The 21,340-nt window shown below is 43.4% G+C and overlaps 1 protein-coding gene across 2 annotated transcripts in view; it reads left to right on the top strand.

The window, feature by feature from the left end:
- Window positions 1-19,424, top strand: part of LOC109873350 (nectin-1) — a 40,740-nt gene extending 21,316 nt beyond the window's left edge. The window contains exons 8-11 of one of the 2 annotated variants that reach the window (XM_031807975.1): window positions 6,102-6,253; window positions 6,331-6,472; window positions 12,919-12,988; window positions 13,176-19,424. In XM_031807975.1, coding sequence (XP_031663835.1) covers window positions 6,102-6,253; window positions 6,331-6,472; window positions 12,919-12,988; window positions 13,176-13,481 — 670 coding nt within the window. In that variant the 3' untranslated portion in view covers window positions 13,482-19,424. Of the gene's footprint in view, window positions 1-6,101; window positions 6,254-6,330; window positions 6,473-12,918; window positions 12,997-13,175 lie in introns of both variants that reach the window. The other variant, XM_031807974.1, reaches the window with a different exon arrangement.
- The last annotated feature ends 1,916 nt before the right edge of the window (window positions 19,425-21,340 follow it).

Raw genomic sequence — 21,340 nt, 5'->3', positions numbered from 1 at the left:
GGCAGTAAAACACCAACCTTGTCTTTATACATGTTCAGACAACAGCCTCCAGGGGGCAGTAAAACACCAACCTTGTCTTTATACATGTTCAGACAACAGCCTCCAGGGGGCAGTAAAACACCAACCTTGTCTTTATACATGTTCAGACAACAGCCTCCAGGGGGCAGTAAAACACCAACCTTGTCTTTATACATGTTCAGACAACATCCTCCAGGGGGCAGTAAAACACCAACCTTGTCTTTATACATGTTCAGACAACATCCTCCAGGGGGCAGTAAAACACCAACCTTGTCTTTATACATGTTCAGACAACAGCCTCCAGGGGGCAGTAAAACACCAACCTTGTCTTTATACATGTTCAGACAACAGCCTCCAGGGGGCAGTAAAACACCAACCTTGTCTTTATACATGTTCAGACAACAGCCTCCAGGGGGCAGTAAAACACCAACCTTGTCTTTATACATGTTCAGACAACAGCCTCCAGGGGGCAGTAAAACACCAACCTTGTCTTTATACATGTTCAGACAACATCCTCCAGGGGGCAGTAAAACACCAACCTTGTCTTTATACCTGTTCAGACAACAGCCTCCAGGGGGCAGTAAAACACCAACCTTGTCTTTATACATGTTCAGACAACACCCTCCAGGGGGCAGTAAAACACCAACCTTGTCTTTATACATGTTCAGACCTCCAGGGGGCAGTAAAACACCAACCTTGTCTTTATACATGTTCAGACAACATCCTCCAGGGGGCAGTAAAACACCAACCTTGTCTTTATACATGTTCAGACAACAGCCTCCAGGGGGCAGTAAAACACCAACCTTGTCTTTATACATGTTCAGACAACAGCCTCCAGGGGGCAGTAAAACACCAACCTTGTCTTTATACATGTTCAGACAACAGCCTCCAGGGGGCAGTAAAACACCAACCTTGTCTTTATACATGTTCAGACAACACCCTCCAGGGGGCAGTAAAACACCAACCTTGTCTTTATACATGTTCAGACAACAGCCTCCAGGGGGCAGTAAAACACCAACCTTGTCTTTATACATGTTCAGACCTCCAGGGGGCAGTAAAACACCAACCTTGTCTTTATACATGTTCAGACAACAGCCTCCAGGGGGCAGTAAAACACCAACCTTGTCTTTATACCTGTTCAGACAACAGCCTCCAGGGGGCAGTAAAACACCAACCTTGTCTTTATACATGTTCAGACAACAGCCTCCAGGGGGCAGTAAAACACCAACCTTGTCTTTATACATGTTCAGACAACAGCCTCCAGGGGGCAGTAAAACACCAACCTTGTCTTTATACATGTTCAGACAACATCCTCCAGGGGGCAGTAAAACACCAACCTTGTCTTTATACATGTTCAGACAACAGCCTCCAGGGGGCAGTAAAACACCAACCTTGTCTTTATACATGTTCAGACAACAGCCTCCAGGGGGCAGTAAAACACCAACCTTGTCTTTATACATGTTCAGACAACAGCCTCCAGGGGGCAGTAAAACACCAACCTTGTCTTTATACATGTTCAGACAACAGCCTCCAGGGGGCAGTAAAACACCAACCTTGTCTTTATACATGTTCAGACAACAGCCTCCAGGGGGCAGTAAAACACCAACCTTGTCTTTATACATGTTCAGACAACAGCCTCCAGGGGGCAGTAAAACACCAACCTTGTCTTTATACATGTTCAGACAACAGCCTCCAGGGGGCAGTAAAACACCAACCTTGTCTTTATACATGTTCAGACAACACCCTCCAGGGGGCAGTAAAACACCAACCTTGTCTTTATACATGTTCAGACAACAGCCTCCAGGGGGCAGTAAAACACCAACCTTGTCTTTATACATGTTCAGACAACAGCCTCCAGGGGGCAGTAAAACACCAACCTTGTCTTTATACATGTTCAGACAACAGCCTCCAGGGGGCAGTAAAACACCAACCTTGTCTTTATACATGTTCAGACAACAGCCTCCAGGGGGCAGTAAAACACCAACCTTGTCTTTATACATGTTCAGACAACACCCTCCAGGGGGCAGTAAAACACCAACCTTGTCTTTATACATGTTCAGACAACAGCCTCCAGGGGGCAGTAAAACACCAACCTTGTCTTTATACATGTTCAGACAACAGCCTCCAGGGGGCAGTAAAACACCAACCTTGTCTTTATACATGTTCAGACAACAGCCTCCAGGGGGCAGTAAAACACCAACCTTGTCTTTATACCTGTTCAGACAACAGCCTCCAGGGGGCAGTAAAACACCAACCTTGTCTTTATACATGTTCAGACAACATCCTCCAGGGGGCAGTAAAACACCAACCTTGTCTTTATACATGTTCAGACAACAGCCTCCAGGGGGCAGTAAAACACCAACCTTGTCTTTATACATGTTCAGACAACAGCCTCCAGGGGGCAGTAAAACACCAACCTTGTCTTTATACATGTTCAGACAACAGCCTCCAGGGGGCAGTAAAACACCAACCTTGTCTTTATACATGTTCAGACAACAGCCTCCAGGGGGCAGTAAAACACCAACCTTGTCTTTATACATGTTCAGACAACACCCTCCAGGGGGCAGTAAAACACCAACCTTGTCTTTATACATGTTCAGACAACAGCCTCCAGGGGGCAGTAAAACACCAACCTTGTCTTTATACATGTTCAGACAACAGCCTCCAGGGGGCAGTAAAACACCAACCTTGTCTTTATACATGTTCAGACAACAGCCTCCAGGGGGCAGTAAAACACCAACCTTGTCTTTATACATGTTCAGACAACAGCCTCCAGGGGGCAGTAAAACACCAACCTTGTCTTTATACATGTTCAGACAACACCCTCCAGGGGGCAGTAAAACACCAACCTTGTCTTTATACATGTTCAGACAACAGCCTCCAGGGGGCAGTAAAACACCAACCTTGTCTTTATACATGTTCAGACAACAGCCTCCAGGGGGCAGTAAAACACCAACCTTGTCTTTATACATGTTCAGACAACAGCCTCCAGGGGGCAGTAAAACACCAACCTTGTCTTTATACATGTTCAGACAACAGCCTCCAGGGGGCAGTAAAACACCAACCTTGTCTTTATACATGTTCAGACAACAGCCTCCAGGGGGCAGTAAAACACCAACCTTGTCTTTATACATGTTCAGACAACAGCCTCCAGGGGGCAGTAAAACACCAACCTTGTCTTTATACATGTTCAGACAACAGCCTCCAGGGGGCAGTAAAACACCAACCTTGTCTTTATACATGTTCAGACAACAGCCTCCAGGGGGCAGTAAAACACCAACCTTGTCTTTATACATGTTCAGACAACAGCCTCCAGGGGGCAGTAAAACACCAACCTTGTCTTTATACATGTTCAGACAACAGCCTCCAGGGGGCAGTAAAACACCAACCTTGTCTTTATACATGTTCAGACAACAGCCTCCAGGGGGCAGTAAAACACCAACCTTGTCTTTATACATGTTCAGACAACAGCCTCCAGGGGGCAGTAAAACACCAACCTTGTCTTTATACATGTTCAGACAACAGCCTCCAGGGGGCAGTAAAACACCAACCTTGTCTTTATACATGTTCAGACAACACCCTCCAGGGGGCAGTAAAACACCAACCTTGTCTTTATACATGTTCAGACAACAGCCTCCAGGGGGCAGTAAAACACCAACCTTGTCTTTATACATGTTCAGACAACAGCCTCCAGGGGGCAGTAAAACACCAACCTTGTCTTTATACATGTTCAGACAACAGCCTCCAGGGGGCAGTAAAACACCAACCTTGTCTTTATACCTGTTCAGACAACAGCCTCCAGGGGGCAGTAAAACACCAACCTTGTCTTTATACATGTTCAGACAACATCCTCCAGGGGGCAGTAAAACACCAACCTTGTCTTTATACATGTTCAGACAACAGCCTCCAGGGGGCAGTAAAACACCAACCTTGTCTTTATACATGTTCAGACAACAGCCTCCAGGGGGCAGTAAAACACCAACCTTGTCTTTATACATGTTCAGACAACAGCCTCCAGGGGGCAGTAAAACACCAACCTTGTCTTTATACATGTTCAGACAACAGCCTCCAGGGGGCAGTAAAACACCAACCTTGTCTTTATACATGTTCAGACAACACCCTCCAGGGGGCAGTAAAACACCAACCTTGTCTTTATACATGTTCAGACAACAGCCTCCAGGGGGCAGTAAAACACCAACCTTGTCTTTATACATGTTCAGACAACAGCCTCCAGGGGGCAGTAAAACACCAACCTTGTCTTTATACATGTTCAGACAACAGCCTCCAGGGGGCAGTAAAACACCAACCTTGTCTTTATACATGTTCAGACAACAGCCTCCAGGGGGCAGTAAAACACCAACCTTGTCTTTATACATGTTCAGACAACACCCTCCAGGGGGCAGTAAAACACCAACCTTGTCTTTATACATGTTCAGACAACAGCCTCCAGGGGGCAGTAAAACACCAACCTTGTCTTTATACATGTTCAGACAACAGCCTCCAGGGGGCAGTAAAACACCAACCTTGTCTTTATACATGTTCAGACAACAGCCTCCAGGGGGCAGTAAAACACCAACCTTGTCTTTATACATGTTCAGACAACAGCCTCCAGGGGGCAGTAAAACACCAACCTTGTCTTTATACATGTTCAGACAACAGCCTCCAGGGGGCAGTAAAACACCAACCTTGTCTTTATACATGTTCAGACAACAGCCTCCAGGGGGCAGTAAAACACCAACCTTGTCTTTATACATGTTCAGACAACATCCTCCAGGGGGCAGTAAAACACCAACCTTGTCTTTATACATGTTCAGACAACAGCCTCCAGGGGGCAGTAAAACACCAACCTTGTCTTTATACATGTTCAGACAACAGCCTCCAGGGGGCAGTAAAACACCAACCTTGTCTTTATACATGTTCAGACAACAGCCTCCAGGGGGCAGTAAAACACCAACCTTGTCTTTATACATGTTCAGACAACAGCCTCCAGGGGGCAGTAAAACACCAACCTTGTCTTTATACATGTTCAGACAACAGCCTCCAGGGGGCAGTAAAACACCAACCTTGTCTTTATACATGTTCAGACAACAGCCTCCAGGGGGCAGTAAAACACCAACCTTGTCTTTATACATGTTCAGACAACATCCTCCAGGGGGCAGTAAAACACCAACCTTGTCTTTATACATGTTCAGACAACAGCCTCCAGGGGGCAGTAAAACACCAACCTTGTCTTTATACCTGTTCAGACAACAGCCTCCAGGGGGCAGTAAAACACCAACCTTGTCTTTATACATGTTCAGACAACAGCCTCCAGGGGGCAGTAAAACACCAACCTTGTCTTTATACATGTTCAGACAACATCCTCCAGGGGGCAGTAAAACACCAACCTTGTCTTTATACATGTTCAGACAACAGCCTCCAGGGGGCAGTAAAACACCAACCTTGTCTTTATACATGTCCCTCCAGGGGTGTTGATTTATTTACCCTTTATTTACATTTGTACATTTGATTTATTTAACCTTTATTTAACCTTTATTTCACCTTTATTTCACCTTTATTTCACCTTTATTTCACAGGCACATATATAGAGCTCTGAGACTGGATTGTGTTTACCTTTATTTCACCTTTATTTCACAGGCACATATATAGAGCTCTGAGACTGGATTGTGTTTACCTTTATTTAACCAGGCAAGTCAGTTAAGAACAAATTATTATGTACAATGACGGCCTAGGAACAGTGTGTTAACTGCCTTGTTCCGGGGCAGAACGACTGATTTTTACCTTGTCAGCTCGGAGATTCGATCTAGCAACTTTTTGGTTACTGGCCCAAACCTTGTCGTTATACCTGTTCAGACATCACCCTCTAGGTGACAGTATGCACCTTTTCAGTTGGTTTACTCCTTTAAAATGGAGAACACCCTCAATGCTGTCACAGAAGCCATTATGTGATTAAATAAAAAGATGAGTCCTGTTTATAATTCTATGGTCTGTTTGATGTTTATGAAGCTATTCATGTTATGTCATACTTGGAATAATGGCATTCATGTGTGTTTGTGTATGGGTGTGTGTGTGTGTACCTGCAGGTTGAATGGTTCCATACCGAACAGCGTAGAGATCCGTGACAATGTCCTGTTATTTAAAGGACCAATCAGATACGAGGTAGGAGGGATTTATGTCTGCGATGCAACCAATAGCATCGGGACAAGCTCCGCCTTCATGGAGATCAGCATCACAGGTAAGGTCATTTGGTTACAATGGTTACCTGGAGTGTGTGCGTGTGTGTGTGTAACTGTGTTTTTTCTCTCTGTGTAGAAGAGCCACTGCCCCAGGTGGGAACGGGTGATGTCTTCAGTGTTCTGGGCATGCTATTGGCTGTGGGGCTGATTCTGGGCGTGGCGATCACTGTGCTGCTTCTTAACAGGAGAAAACAGAGGGGAGAGATGGATGCTGACTCGTATGTATATCTTTAGTTATCAAACCTATTGTTATTTTCTGAATTCTTCTTGACATGGTCAGATAACTCAAGCTGAGAGAGGGTCACATTTTTTCTAATTTGACACACAGAAACTAGAAGCAATGAGTCATTTTGTCAAAAATAATGGCACCGGTTGACCTATAGGTGGTACTGTTATAAGCAGTCTCACATAGACCGTCATATCCACCACCCAGTTTGACTTAGAGACTTGAAACTCCTCATGCTGAACAAATTTGCCTCACTCACTAATAAGGTCCATTGAGATCGATTTTCCTCCATCTTGGAAATTTTGGAAAACATTTGAAAAACGTATTATGAACCATTGGTTAAAATTTGGCAGAGTTATTGAAACATCTCAGGGCTTCCCAAGTGGTGCAGTGGTCTAAGGCACTGCATCACAGTTGCTTGCTGTGCCACTAGAGATCCTGATTTGAGTCCAGGCTCTATCGCAGCTGGCAACGACCGAGAGACCCACACTTGGCCAGGTGTCATCCGGGTTAGGGGAGGGTTTGGCCGGCAGGGACGTCCTTGTCCCATCACGGTCTAATGACTCTTGTGGCGGGCCAGGTGCATGCATGCTGACACAGTCGCCAGGTGTACGGTGTTTCCTCCAACACATTGGTGCGGCTGGCTTCTGGGTTAAGCGGGCATTGTGTCAAGAAGCAGTGTGGCTTGGTTGGGTTGTGTTTCGGAGGACGCATGGCTCTCAACCTTTGCCTCTCCCGAGTCCATACGGGAGTTGCAGCAATGAGACAAGACTGTAACTACCAATTGGATACAATGAAAAAGGCTAAAAAGTAAACAAAAACGTACAAAAAACATGTGTCCATTTAAACCACTGTATTTGTATTTATTAATTGCCAAGGAACCAGCTACTCTTCTTGGAGTGCAGCAAAAATATGACAGCTATACATTTTTTTTTAGACATTACAACACATTCACAACCGATTTCACAATTAAGTGTGTACCCTCAGGCCCCTATTCTACTACCACATATCTACAACACAAAATCCATGTGTACAAGTGTTTATAGTCCAAGTATCTTGGGTTATGTCTCTATAAGCTTGGCACATCTAGCAACTGGGATTTTTGACAATTCTTCAAGGCGAAACTGCTCCAGCCATTTCAAGTAGATGGGTTCAAGTAGATGGTGTACAGCAATCTTTAAGTCATACCACAGATTCTCAATTGGATTGAGGTCTGGGCTTTGACTAGGCCATTCCAAGACATTTAAATGTTTCCCCTTAAACCACTCGAGTGTTGCTTTAGCAGTACGCTTAGGGTCATTGTCCTGCTGGAAGGTGAACCTCCATCCCAGTCTCAAATCTCTGGAAGACTGAAACAGGTTTCCATCAAGAATTTCCCTGTATTTAGCCCCATCCATCATTCCTTAAATTCTGACCAGTTTCCCAGTCCCTGCAATGAAAAACATCCCCACAGCATGATGCTGCCACAACCATGCTTCACAGTGGGGATGATGCTCTCGGTGTGATGAGAGGTGTTTGGGTTTGCGCCAGAGATAGTGTTTTCCTTGATGGCCAACAAAGATCAATTTTAGTCTCATCTGACCAGAGTACCTTCTTCCATATGTTTGGGGAGTCTCCCACATGCCTTTGGGTGAACACCAAACGTGTTTGCTTATTTTTTTTTTAAGCAATGGCTTTTTTCCGGACACTCTTCCGTAAAGCCCAGCTCTGTGGAGTGTACGGCTTAACATGGTCCTATGGACATGTACTCCAATCTTTGTTGTGGAGCTTTGCATTTCCTTCAGGGTTATCTTTGGTCTCTTTGTTGCCTCTCTGATTAATGCCCTCCTTGCCTGGTCCGTGAGTTTTGGTGGGCAGCCCTTTCTTTGCAGGTTTGTTGTGGTGCCATATTCTTTACATTTTTTTGTAATGGATTTAATGGTGCTCTGTGGGATGTTCAACGTTTCAGATATTTTTTTAATAACCTACCCCGATCTGTACTTCGCAACCTTTATTTAACCAGGCAAGTCAGTTAAGAACACATTCTTATTTTCAATGACGGCCTGGTTTGTACCTTGTCAGCTCGGGGGTTTGAACTCGCAACCTTCCGGTTACTAGTCCAACCCTCTAACCACTAGGCTACGCTGCCGCCCCTGACCTGTTTGGAGAGCTCCTTGGTCTTCATGGTGTCGCTTGCTTGGTGGTGCCCCTTGCTTAGTGGTGTTGCAGACTCTGGGGCCATTCAGAACAGGTGTATATATTCTGAGATCATGTGACAGATCATGTGACACTTAGATTGCACACAGGTGGACATTATTTAACTAATAATGTGACTTCTGAAGGTAATTGGTTACACCAGATCTTATTTAGGGGCTTCATAGCAAAGGGGGTGAATACATATACACGCACCATTTGTCCATTAAAATATATATATATATTTTTTTAAACAAGTTAATGTTTTCATTTCACTGGAACAAAATAGGAAACATGGCAAGGGGGATGAATACTTTTGCAAGTCACTGGTCTTCATGGTGTCGCTTGCTTGGTGGTGCCCCTTGCTTAGTGGTGTTGCAGACTCTGGGGCCTTTCAGAACAGGTGTATATATTCTGAGATCATGTGACAGATCATGTGACACTTAGATTATACACAAGTGTACTTTATTGAACTAATTATGTGACTTCTGAATGTAATTGGTTACACCAGATCTTATTTAGGGGCTTCATAGCAAAGGGGGTGAATACATATGCACGCACCACTTTTCCACATGTTATTTTGGGGATTTTATTTGTTATTTTTTAAATTTCACTTCACCAATTTGGACTATTTTCTGTATATCCATTATATGAAATCCAAATAAAAATCAATTTAAATTACAAATTTTAATTAAACAAAATTGGAAAAATGCCAAGGGGGATGAATACTTTTGCAAGGCACTGTATGTGTATGCATTTGTCTGTGCCAATGTCTGTGTTGCTTCACAGACCCTGCTGTTCTATAAGGTATTTTTAGTCTGTTTTTTAAATCTGATTTACTGCTTGTATGAGTTACTAGATAGAGTAACCTGGATTATGCTCTGTTAGACAGTTAACTCTTCATCCACAATATAACATTGGGTGTGATTTCACTCCGCAGAGGACTACCAACTTGAAACTCGTAATTGCTTTCATGGACATCCATAAGATGAACCACACTGAATTTGTGGTTGTACCTAAAATATAAATGCAACATGAAACAATTTCAAAGATTTGACTGAGTTACAGTTCATATAAGGAAATCAGTCTATTGAAATAAATTCATTAGGCCCTAATCAATTTCACATTATTGGGACACAGATATGCATCTGTTGGTCTCAGATACCTTAAATTTAAAAAAGGGTCATGGATCAGAAAACCAGTTAGTGTCTGGTGTTCACACCATTTGTCCTTCGCATAGAGTTGATCCGGCTGTTGATTGTTGCTGGATATTGGCGGGAACTGGAACACGCTGTCGTACATGTCAATCCAGAGCATCCCAAACATGCTCAATGGGTAACATGTCTAGTGATTATGCAGGCCATGGAAGAACTGGGATATTTTCAGCTTTCTGGAATTGTTTACAGATTCTTGTGACATGGGGCCGTGCATCATCATGCTGAAACATGAGGTGATGGCGGTGGATGAATGGCACGACAATGGGCCTCAGGATCTCGTCACGGTATCCCTGTACATTCAAATTCTCAGTGATAAAATGCAAATGTGTTTGTTGTCAGTAGCTTATGCTTGCCCATATCATAACCACACCTCCTCCATGGGGCACTCTGTTCCCAATGTTGACATCTTTAAACGGCTTGCCCACATGACGCATGTTGTCTGCCATCTGTCCGGTACAGTTGAAACCGGGATTCATCCGGTTTCAAATCAGACCACATTTCTCCAGCATGCCAGTGGCCAATGAAGGTGAGCATTTGCCCACTGAAGTCGGTTACGACGCTGAACTGCAGTCTGGTCAAGACCCTGATGAGTACGACTAACCCAATTGAGATGGTTTGGGTGAGATGAGTTGGACTGCGGAGTGAAGGAAAAGCAGCCAACTAGTGCTCAGCATATGTGGGAACTCCTTCAAGGCTGTTGAAAAAGCATTCCAGGTGACTACCTCATGAAGCTGGTTGAGAGAATGTGTGTGCAAAGCTGTCATCAAGGCAAAGGGTGGCTACTTCGAAGAATCTAAAATATAACATATATTTGGATGTGTTTATTAACACTTTTTTGGTTACTACATGATTTTATCAGACCAGTGTCAGGCCTGGATTCGCCATGCCCGAAGATTCTTCCCAAGATGATTGGCTAATGAAAACATCCATTGTGATGTGGATGAGAACCTGTGGCCAAATCCACAAGACAGGGTTGATGGAAATATATAGAAGTACAGTAATCAATCTTTTGTTTTGCTTCTTACAGTCAGGTGAGGAACACTGCAGTTGACCGTTAACTGTTTTTTATTTTTTAGTAGCTAATTATTTTTGCTTTGATTCAAAGAAACCTATGTTGTGATTTTATTGTATTTCATCAATAAATGTCATTCTGTTCAATGATTCCACTGTGTCTGTAATATTCTCTCTACTAGTTATTTTACAGTGATGTATTTACGTGTAGTAGCATAATGAAACATGTATCACATATTTTGTACTACAATATTTAATGATCGTACGAACAACTACACAGTGAAACTATCGGTATCTTGTGTGTGGGTGATCTAAATGAATGTTCCTATGGTATTTCATGATAAATGAGTTATTTGAACCAATGATTCTGCAAGTGCAAGGTTTCTTTAGAGATATGAATGCACAATGCAATGTTTTGAACATTGGACAGCCTGTGTTACAAGTGATGACCGTTTTGAGTTTTGTGTCTAGAGTTTTGAAAAATGACCACAAGGTTCTGAAAGTAGTGCCAAAGTAATTGTTAAAAACTGTAACTGAACCAATGTCCATGACATTTGCTCTGTAAACCTTATGTATATGTCCTTAGAAACTGTGTGATAACTATGGGGGCGCTATTTCATTATTGGATAAAAAAACGTGCCCGTTTTAAGCGCAATATTTTGTCATGAAAAGATGCTCGACTATGCATATAATTGACAGCTTTGGAAAGAAAACACTCTGACGTTTCCAAATCTGCAAAGATATTGTCTGTGAGTGCACCAGAACTGATGCTACAGGCGAAACCAAGATGAAACTTCAAACAGGAAGTGAGCAAAATTTTTGAGGCAATGTTTTCCATTGTCTCCTTATATGGCTGTGAATGCGCCAGGAACGAGCCTACACTTTCTGCCGTTTCCCCAAGGTGTCTGCAGCAATGTGACGTATTTGTAGGCATATCATTGGAAGATTGGCCATAAGAGACTACATTTACCAGGTGTCCGCCCGGTGTCCTTTGTCGAAATTGGTGCGTAATCTTCAGCTGCAAGCATTTTTCCATGGGATAACTGACTCTCTAACTGAGAGTCTCCTCATTGAAAGGAGACTTTGAAAACAAAAAGTTCTTCAAAGGTAAATTATTTTATTTGAATGCTTTTCTTGTTTTTGTGAAAATGTTGCCCGCTCAATGCTACGCTAAATGCTACGCTAGCTATCAATACTGTTACACAAATGCTTGTTTTGCTATGGTTGAAAAGCATATTTTGAAAATCTGAGATGACAGTGTTGTTAACAAAAGGCTAAGCTTGAGAGCTAGCATATTTATTTCATTTCATTTGCGATTTTCATGAATAGTTAACGTTGCGTAAGGGTAATGGACTTGAGGCTGTATTCACGATCCCGGATCCGGGATGGCTAGTATCAACTGGCCAGACCAGTTGGTGGCACAATAGATGTTGTTGGGATTATTTATCAAATGGACTTTCAATTTAAATTATGCAGATGAACAATGTGAAATATTAGTCGAATTGACAACATAATAAACTCAATACATAAAGTAATGACTTTAAGAAGGATTACCTGTATTCAAAGACAAACAACTTACAGCACTAGACTAAACTTCACTTGCATACTCCTTGTGGTATTTAGAGATAAATAAGGTAATGCTTTCACTGACTGATTGTCAATTCCTTTCCCACCCCTTCCCTACTACCTTCTTGGGGTTCCCGAGTGGCGCGGTAGTCTAAGCCACTGCAGCTCAGTGTAAGACGCATCACTACAGGCCCTGGTTCAAAGCTAGGCTGTATCACAACCAGCTGTGATTGGGCATCCCGTAGGACGGCGCGCAATTGGCCCAGCGTCGTCTGGGTTTGGCCGTCATTGCAAATAAGAATTTGTTCTTAACTGACTTAGTTAAATAAAATGATCTGATGGTCTATGCATATTTATAGTTTAAATCATTTATTTTTATTTGACTGCTTTACTCTCTCTGTCTCTCTCTCCATTTCCCTCCCTCCCTCTCTCTCTCTTCCTCTCTCTCACTCTCGCTCTCCCCATCTCTCAGGACAGACTCTGCTCCTTCTCTTAAACTGGCTCCTCCTCCTGCCAGGAGAAAACCTGGTGATGAGTTCCAGGTAGAGGAGTATGTGTCTGTGTGTCTTTGTGCGTGTGTGTGTGTATGTGTGTGTGTCTATGTGTGTCTGTGTGTTATTGTGGTGTGTGTATTTGTGTGTGCTCCCCAACACAGCAGACTATCTACCTGTCTGTCTCTCTTCTCTTCACAACAGACTAACTATCTACCTGTCTCTCTTCTCTTCACAGCGGTCAGGGAGGGTGTATGAGGACCTCCCCAACACAGCGGACTATGTCAGCTACCGACTGGCCTGCAACAAGGATGACTACCCAGAACCCTACTCTCCCCCCATCAACCCTCCCCTCTCCCTCCCCGACTCTCCACCTATCAACCCTCCCCTCTCCTTCCTCTCCCAGCACGCCTACACCCACTCCAACAATACCTTCTCCCCCGCCTCCCATCCCTCCTCTGTCTTCAGATATCCTTCCCTCCCCTCCCTATCCCCCCCTCCCGGCCTTGCACCCTACACCTTCCCTAAAGAACAGTATGTCTGACCTGTATCCACTGACCTGTAACACCTCTCTAGAGACCATGGACCAACAGCTTTTCTCTGTCTTCTGTTCCCCTCTCCTTCATCTTCTGTTCATCCACTGACCTCAGAATGTTTTCCAATCCTAGATATGAGTGTGTGTGTGTGTTTAAAGTGTGTTTTGTGCAAGGGGGCATTGTCATGCTGAAACAGGAAAGGGCCTTCCCCAAACTGTTACCACAAAGTTGGAAGCACAGAATTCAATGTTATTGAATTATTTCCCTTCACTGGAACTAAGATGCCTAGCCCGAACCATGAACAACTGCCCCAGACCATTATTCCTCCTTCGCCAAACTTTACAGTTGGCACTATGCATACAAGAAGGAAGTGTTCTCCTGGCATCCACCAAACCCAGATTCCTCGGACTGCCAGATAATGATTCATAACTCCATAGAACGTGTTTCCACTGCTCCAAAGTCCAATGGCGGCAAGATTTACACCACTCCAACCGATGCTTGGCATTGCGCATGGTGATCTTAGGCTTGTGTGCGGCTGCTCGGCCATTTAATGAACCTCCCGACGAACAGTTCTTGTGCTGACGTTGCTTCCAGAAGCAGTTTGGAACTCAGTAGTGAGTGTTGCAACCGATGACAGACGATTTTTACGGTGATATGCGCTTCAGCACTACGCAGTCCCGTTTTGTGAGCTTATGTGGCCTATCATTTCACAGCTGAGCCGCTGCTGCTCCTAGACATTTCCACTTCACAATAACAGCACTTACAGTAGACGGGGCAGCTCTAGCAGGCCAGAAATTTGATTAACTGACTTGTTGGAAAGGTGGCATCCTTTGACGGTGCCACGTTGAAAGTCACTAAGGTCTTCAGTAAGGCCATTCTACTGCGAATGTTTGTATGTGGAGATTGCATGGGTGTGCGCTAAATTTTATACACCTGTCAGCAACGGCTGAAATAGCCCAATCCACTAAGTTGAAGTGGTGTAGCAGCAGCGTATATGATGATTGTATGTGAGTGGGTGTGTCAGTATACTGTATGTATATGTACATATTATGTGTGTGTATGCAGATGATGGAGTGAGTGTTTTGTATGTGTGTTGGAGTATCAGTGTATAGGGCCCTGTGAGTGTGCATAGAGACTGTGCAAAAATAAAAATACAATACAAAGGTCATCCCCGATAGTCCGTGTAGCCATTTTGTTAGCTATTTAGTTAGCTATTTAGCAGTCTTATGGCATGGGGATAGAAGCCTTTCAGGAGCCTGTTGATGTCAGACTTGATGCACCGGTACTGCGCGGAAGCAGAGTGAACAGTCTATGGCTTGGGTGGTTGGAGTCTTTAATTATTTGCCAGGCCTTCCTTTCACACCACCTGATATAGAGGTCCTGGATGGCATGGAGCTCGGCCCCAGTGATGTACTGGTCTGTCCTCACCACCCTCTATAGCACCATGTGATCAAGGGCGGTGCTATTGCCATACCAAGCAGTAATGCAGCCAGTCAATAGGAGCCCAGGAGGTGACTGAGGGGCCCCAGTGTTGAGGATCAGCGTTGCAAAGGTGATGTTAACTACCCTCACCACCTGGGGTCGGCCCGTCAGGAAGTCCAGGATCCAGTTGCAGAGGGAGGTGTTCAGTCCCAGGGTCCTAAGGTTGGTGAGGAGCGTGCATTGGACGATGGTGTTGAACTTGTGTTTGTGTCTCTGTAAGTAAACAACGTCTAGCTTCAAAATATGCTGCATTTCCTCAGGTTGAAAAGCAATTGACATGCTTGAAATCCCAGGTCACAGTAACATAAACCTTCAGATGCACAACTAACCCTAACCTTAACCCAAACCCAGACCTCAAGTAGGTTATTGTCCCAAACCCAGACCTCTAGTAGGACATTACCCCAAACCTAGACCTCTAGTAGGACATTACCCCAAACCTCTAGTAGGACATTACCCCAAACCCAGACCTCTAGTAGGATATTACCCCAAACCTCTAGTAGGATATTACCCCAAACCTCTAGTAGGATATTACCCCAAACCCAGACCTCTAGTTGGACATTACCCCAAACCTCTAGTAGGACATTACCCCAAACCCAGACCTTATAGTAGGACATTACCCCAAACCTCTAGTAGGATATTACCCCAAACCCAGACCTCTAGTTGGACATTACCCCAAACCTCTAGTAGGACATTACCCCAAACCCAGATCTCTAGTAGGACATTACTCCAAACCCAGATCTCTAGTAGGACAGTAAACTCAAACCCAGATCTCTAGTAGGACATTACCCTAAACCCAGATCTCTAGTAGGACATTACCCCAAACCTCTAGTAGGACATTACTCCAAACCCAGACCTCTAGTAGGACATTAACCCAGACCTCTAGTAGGACATTAACTCAAACCCAGACCTCTAGTAGGACATTACCCCAAACCCAGACCTCTAGTAGGACATTACCCTAAACCCAGATCTCTAGTAGGACATTACCCCAAACCTCTAGTAGGACATTACTCCAAACCCAGACCTCTAGTAGGACATTAACCCAGACCTCTAGTAGGACATTAACTCAAACCCAGACCTCTAGTAGGACATTACCCCAAACCCAGACCTCTAGTAGGACATTACTCCAAACCCAGATCTCTAGTAGGACAGTAAACTCAAACCCAGATCTCTAGTAGGACATTACACCAAACACAGATCTCTAGCAGGACATTAACTCAAACCCAGACCTCTAGTAGGACATTACACCAAACACAGATCTCTAGCAAGACATTAACTCAAACCCAGATCTCTAGTAGGACATTACCCCAAACCTCTAGTAGGACATTACTCAAAACCCAGATCTCTAGTAGGACATTACTCCAAACCCAGAGCTCTAGTAGGACATTACCCCAACACTCTAGTAGGACATTACCCCCAAACCCAAAGCTCTAGTAGGACATTACCCCAAAGCTCTAGGAGGACATTACCCCAAACCCAGATCTCTAGTAGGACATTAACTCAAACTCAGACCTCTAGTTGGGACATTACCCCCAACCCAACCCTCTAGTAGGACATTACCCCAAACCCAGACCTCTAGTAGGACATTACCCCAACCCAGACCTCTAGTGGGACATTACCCCAAACCCAGATCTCTAGATGGACATTTCTTAGAGTTCTGGATCAGGAATGGATGTATTAGATTGTAGATTGAGTTATGGATAAAATGTCTGTATTAGATTATATTAAATTGGAAACAATGTTAATCTGTAAGGATGAGATTACCTTCTGATTTTATCCACTGCTGCTATTGTATCCCTGACAATTACCCAAACCCTAACCAGAATCTTTCTTCCCCTCTCTCTTTCTCTCTCTCTCGCTTTCTGTCCTTCAATCTTTCTTCCCCTCTCTCTTTCTCTCTCTCTCTCTCTTTCTGTCCTTCTCTCTCTCTCTCTCTCTCTCTCTCTCTCTCTCTCTCTCTTTCTGTCCTCTCTCTTTCTCTCTCTCTCTCTTTCTGTCCTTCTATCTTTCTTTCTCTCTCTCTCTCTCTGTCTCTCTCTCTCCCTGACCATACTGTGATGCTTACTGTTTAAAGTTTCTACTTACTTACTTGTTTTATTTGTTTATTATTGTTTTGGTTTCATGTGTAGTTTTGGGAGTGTTTTATTATCTGTGATATTGGCAGGGTCTTATTATCCGTGATATTGGCAGGGTCTTATTATCCGTGATATTGGGAGGGTCTTATTATCCGTGATATTGGCAGGGTCTTATTATCCGTGATATTGAGAGGGTCTTATCATATGTGATATTGGCAGGGTCTTATTATCCGTGATATTGGGAGGGTCTTATCATATGTGATATTGGCAGGGTCTTATTATCTGTGATATTGGGAGGGTCTTATCATATGTGATATTGGGAGGGTCTTATCATATGTGATATTGGCAGGGTCTTATTATCTGTGATATTGGGATAGTCTTATTATCTGTCATATTTGGAGGGTCTTATTATTTATTTGTAAAAAATGTATTATGTGATATCGGAGGGGTCTTATTATCTATGATGTTGGGGTGTCATATTATAAATTATATTGAGAGGGTCTTATTTTACTGTGATATTGGACGAGTTTTATTATATATGATATTGGGAGGGTCTTATTATCTGTGATATTGGGGGGGGGGGGTCTTATTATCGGTGGTATTTGGAGGGTCTTATTATCCATGCTATTGGGAGGGTTTTACTATCTGTGTTATTGGGAGGGTCTTATTATCTGTGTTATTGGGAGGGTCTTATTATATTTTATATTGGGAGGGTCTTATTATCTGTGATATTGGGGGGGGTCTGTGATATCTGTGATATTAGATTGTTTATGGTTGGGAGGGTCTTGTTATCTGTGATATTGGGAGGGTCTTATTATATTTTATATTGGGAGGGTCTTATTATCTGTGATATTGGGGGGGGTCTGTGATATCTGTGATAATGGATTGTTTATGGTTGGGAGGGTCTTGTTATCTGTGATATTGGGAGGGTCTTATTATATTTTATATTGGGAGGGTCTTATTATCTATGAAATTGGGAGGTTCTTGTTAGATTGGGAGTGTCTTATTATCTGTGATATTGGGATGTTTACGGTTGGGAGGGTCTTATTAGCTGTGATATTGGGATGTTTACGGTCGGGAGGGTCTTATTATCTGTGATATAGGGATGTTTACGGTCGGGAGGGTCTTATTATCTGTGATATTAGGATGTTTACAGTTGGTGGGGGTCTTATTATCTCTGATATTGGAAGGGTCTTATTATATGTGATATTGAGAGGATGTTATTATCTGTGATATTGGGAGGGTCTTATTATCTGTGATATTGGGAGGGTCTTATTATCTGTGATATTGGGAGGGTCTTATTATCTGTGATATTGGGAGGGTCTTATTATCTGTGATATTGGGAGGGTCTTATTATCTGTGATATTGAGAGGATGTTATTATCTGTGATATTGGGAGGGTCTTATTATCTGTGATATTGGGATGGTTACGGTTGGGAGGGTGTTATCTGTTATATTGGGAGGATCTTATTATCTATGATATTGGGAGGGTCTTATTGTCTATGACATTGGGGTGTTTACGGTTGGGTGGGTCTTATTATATGTAATATTGGGAGGGTCTTATTATATGTTATATTGAGTAGGTCTTATTATCTGTGATATTGGGAGGGTCTTATTAAATATGATATCGGGAGGGTCTTATTATCGGTGATATTGGGAGGGTCTTATTATCTGTGATATTGAGGGGGGGGTCTTATTATCTGTGATATTGGGAGGGTCTTATTGTCTGTGATATTGGGATGGTTACGGTTGGGAGGGTAACCCTAACTAATTTTAATCCATTTGTCTGTTGGATGTCAGGATGGGTTAGTGTTCATGCAGTTAGTTCTGTTACCGGAAACTACGCTACTATACTATTTCTTGTGCTTTCATATTATCATTTTTTATAAATATATATAAAAAAAAATATTCAGCTAGTGTTCTCGTTATTATAATATCGAGCTTGTCGTCTGTCCTCTGTAGTTGATTGACTGTCTGCAGACATTAGGGTTTGGTTGGGGTTGGTTATGACAATCTCTCTGTCTGTGTGTGTGTGTGTGTGGGGGGGGGGGGGGTGTGATATGGTGACAAAATGTAAACTAATGTAGCTACTGATACGTCTCACCAAGTCAAAGGACTGTTAATAGAGATACCTTTTTTACTCACGTGATCACACGTTTACACATGAGTTGACATATTCACACGCCTTGTTGAATGAGTGAATGTAATTTAAAATGAATGTCTTTCTACTGTATTGTCATTCAGGTATAAAATCACCTTTGTCACATTATGTTATTGTCATTATATTCTAGGTATAATATCACCTTTGTTACATTGTTCACACAAAAGTTTTGCAATCTCAACGTCTTGTTCATTCCTCTCCTCTCCTCTCCTCTCCTCTCCTCTCCTCTCCTCTCCTCTCCTCTCCTCTCCTCTCCTCTCCTCTCCTCTCCTCTCCTCTCCTCTCCTCTCCTCTCCTCTCCTCTCCTCTCCTCTCGTCTCGTCTCGTCTCGTCTCCTCTCCTCTCCTCTCCTCTCCCCAGTTCCTTCATTACTCTCCTCTCCTCTCCCCAGTTCATTCATTCCTCTCCTCTCCCCAGTTCATTCATTCCTCTCCTCTCCTCTCCCCAGTTCATTCATTCCTCTCCTCTCCTCTCCCCAGTTCCTTCATTACTCTCCTCTCCTCTCCCCAGTTCATTCATTCCTCTCCTCTCCCCAGTTCATTCATTCCTCTCCTCTCCCCAGTTCATTCATTCCTCTCCTCTCCTCTCCCCAGTTCATTCATTCCTCTCCTCTCCTCTCCCCAGTTCATTCATTCCTCTCCTCTCCCCAGTTCATTCATTCCTCTCCTCTCCCCAGTTCATTCATTCCTCTCCTCTCCCCAGTTCATTGTTTTCTCCTCTCCTCTCCTCTCCTCTCCTCTCCTCTCCTCTCCTCTCCTCTCCTCTCCTCTCCTCTCCTCTCCTCTCCTCTCCTCTCCTCTCCTCTCCTCTCCTCTCCTCTCCTCTCCTCTCCTCTCCTCTCCGCAGTTCATTCATTCATTCCTCTCCTCTCCCCAGTTCAATGTTCATTCATTCCTCTCTTCTCCCCAGTTCAATGTTCATTCATTCCTCTCTTCTCCCCAGGTCATTCATTCCTCTCTTCTCCCAAGTTCATTGTTAATTCATTCCTCTCTTCTCCCCAGTTCATTGTTCATTCATTCCTCTCTTCTCCCCAGTTCATTGTTCATTCATTCCTCTCTTCTCCCCAGTTCATTGTTCATTCATTCCTCTCCCCAGTTCATTGTTCATTCATTCCTCTCCTCTCCCCAGTTCATTGTTCTTTCCTCTCCTCTCCCCAGTTCATTCATTCATTCCTCTCCTCTCACCAGTTCATTGTTCATTACTCTGTAATTTAACCAGGTATCTCACCTTTATTCAACCAGATTGATCTAATTGAGATGAAAAATGAATAATAACTTATTCAATGTTTTCTTCTCATTTAAACATTTAATTTGATCGAACCAACCTTAGCCTACAGAAATTAAAGCAATGTTTTGGACCCCCAAGTTGGGTCTGCTGAAGATGCTGGAGGAAACTGCACGTGAGAACATTATGCAGGTAACCAAAGAGCTCATTATGATTTTGGGCCTTTTAGGGTGGAGCCGGAGTCGTAGGTCCCCCCAATAAGGAAGAGCCAGGACCCTCACAGCCAAAGAGACCAATAGTCACATATTGAGTTCTCAGACTGGGATGATGAAGCAGATATCATTACTCCTGAGTCAAAACCACTGGCAAACGACATTTAAGATTATGGTGCAGTCAAACTCGACCCAATTCTAACAAGCAGACCCGGCGTGTTCTGTTGTGGTGGCAGGCACAACAATGTCAGTTCCCTGTGCTCATGAACCTTACCTGCCACGTCCTCAGCATTCTAGCTTCCAGTGCTCCCTTCGAGCAGGCATTCAATGGGTGTGGATTAATTTTGGAGGAGAGATGGTCCAATACAAATACACACTGAAGTCCTCCTCTGTGAACAACATCCTCTTTCGCCACAGGTGATGGATAAAAGGCTATAGGCAATGCACTGTGTTAGGTTCATTAAACAGTACCTTTGTCATTAGCTCTGAAACAAGAGCTGTTGTGTTTTTAGCCTGTCATGTCATTTATTTGAAATGAACTGTTTTATCGAGAGAGATTTTTTTTTTATTGAATGTTTTTATAAAATTTCTCATTTCAATGACACCAACATGTAAAAGGTGAAATACCTGGTTAAATAAAAGTAATTCGTTTCGAGTTGTAGTTTGTCACATGCACAGTTACAGTAAAATTCTTTTTTTTCAAGCTCTAACCCCAAA

Source organism: Oncorhynchus kisutch, linkage group LG28 (genome assembly GCF_002021735.2).
Source record: "Oncorhynchus kisutch isolate 150728-3 linkage group LG28, Okis_V2, whole genome shotgun sequence".
Classification (NCBI taxonomy): domain Eukaryota; kingdom Metazoa; phylum Chordata; class Actinopteri; order Salmoniformes; family Salmonidae; genus Oncorhynchus; species Oncorhynchus kisutch.
Note: the sequence above shows the minus strand (reverse complement) of the source record. Positions and strands in the feature narration are given on the sequence as shown.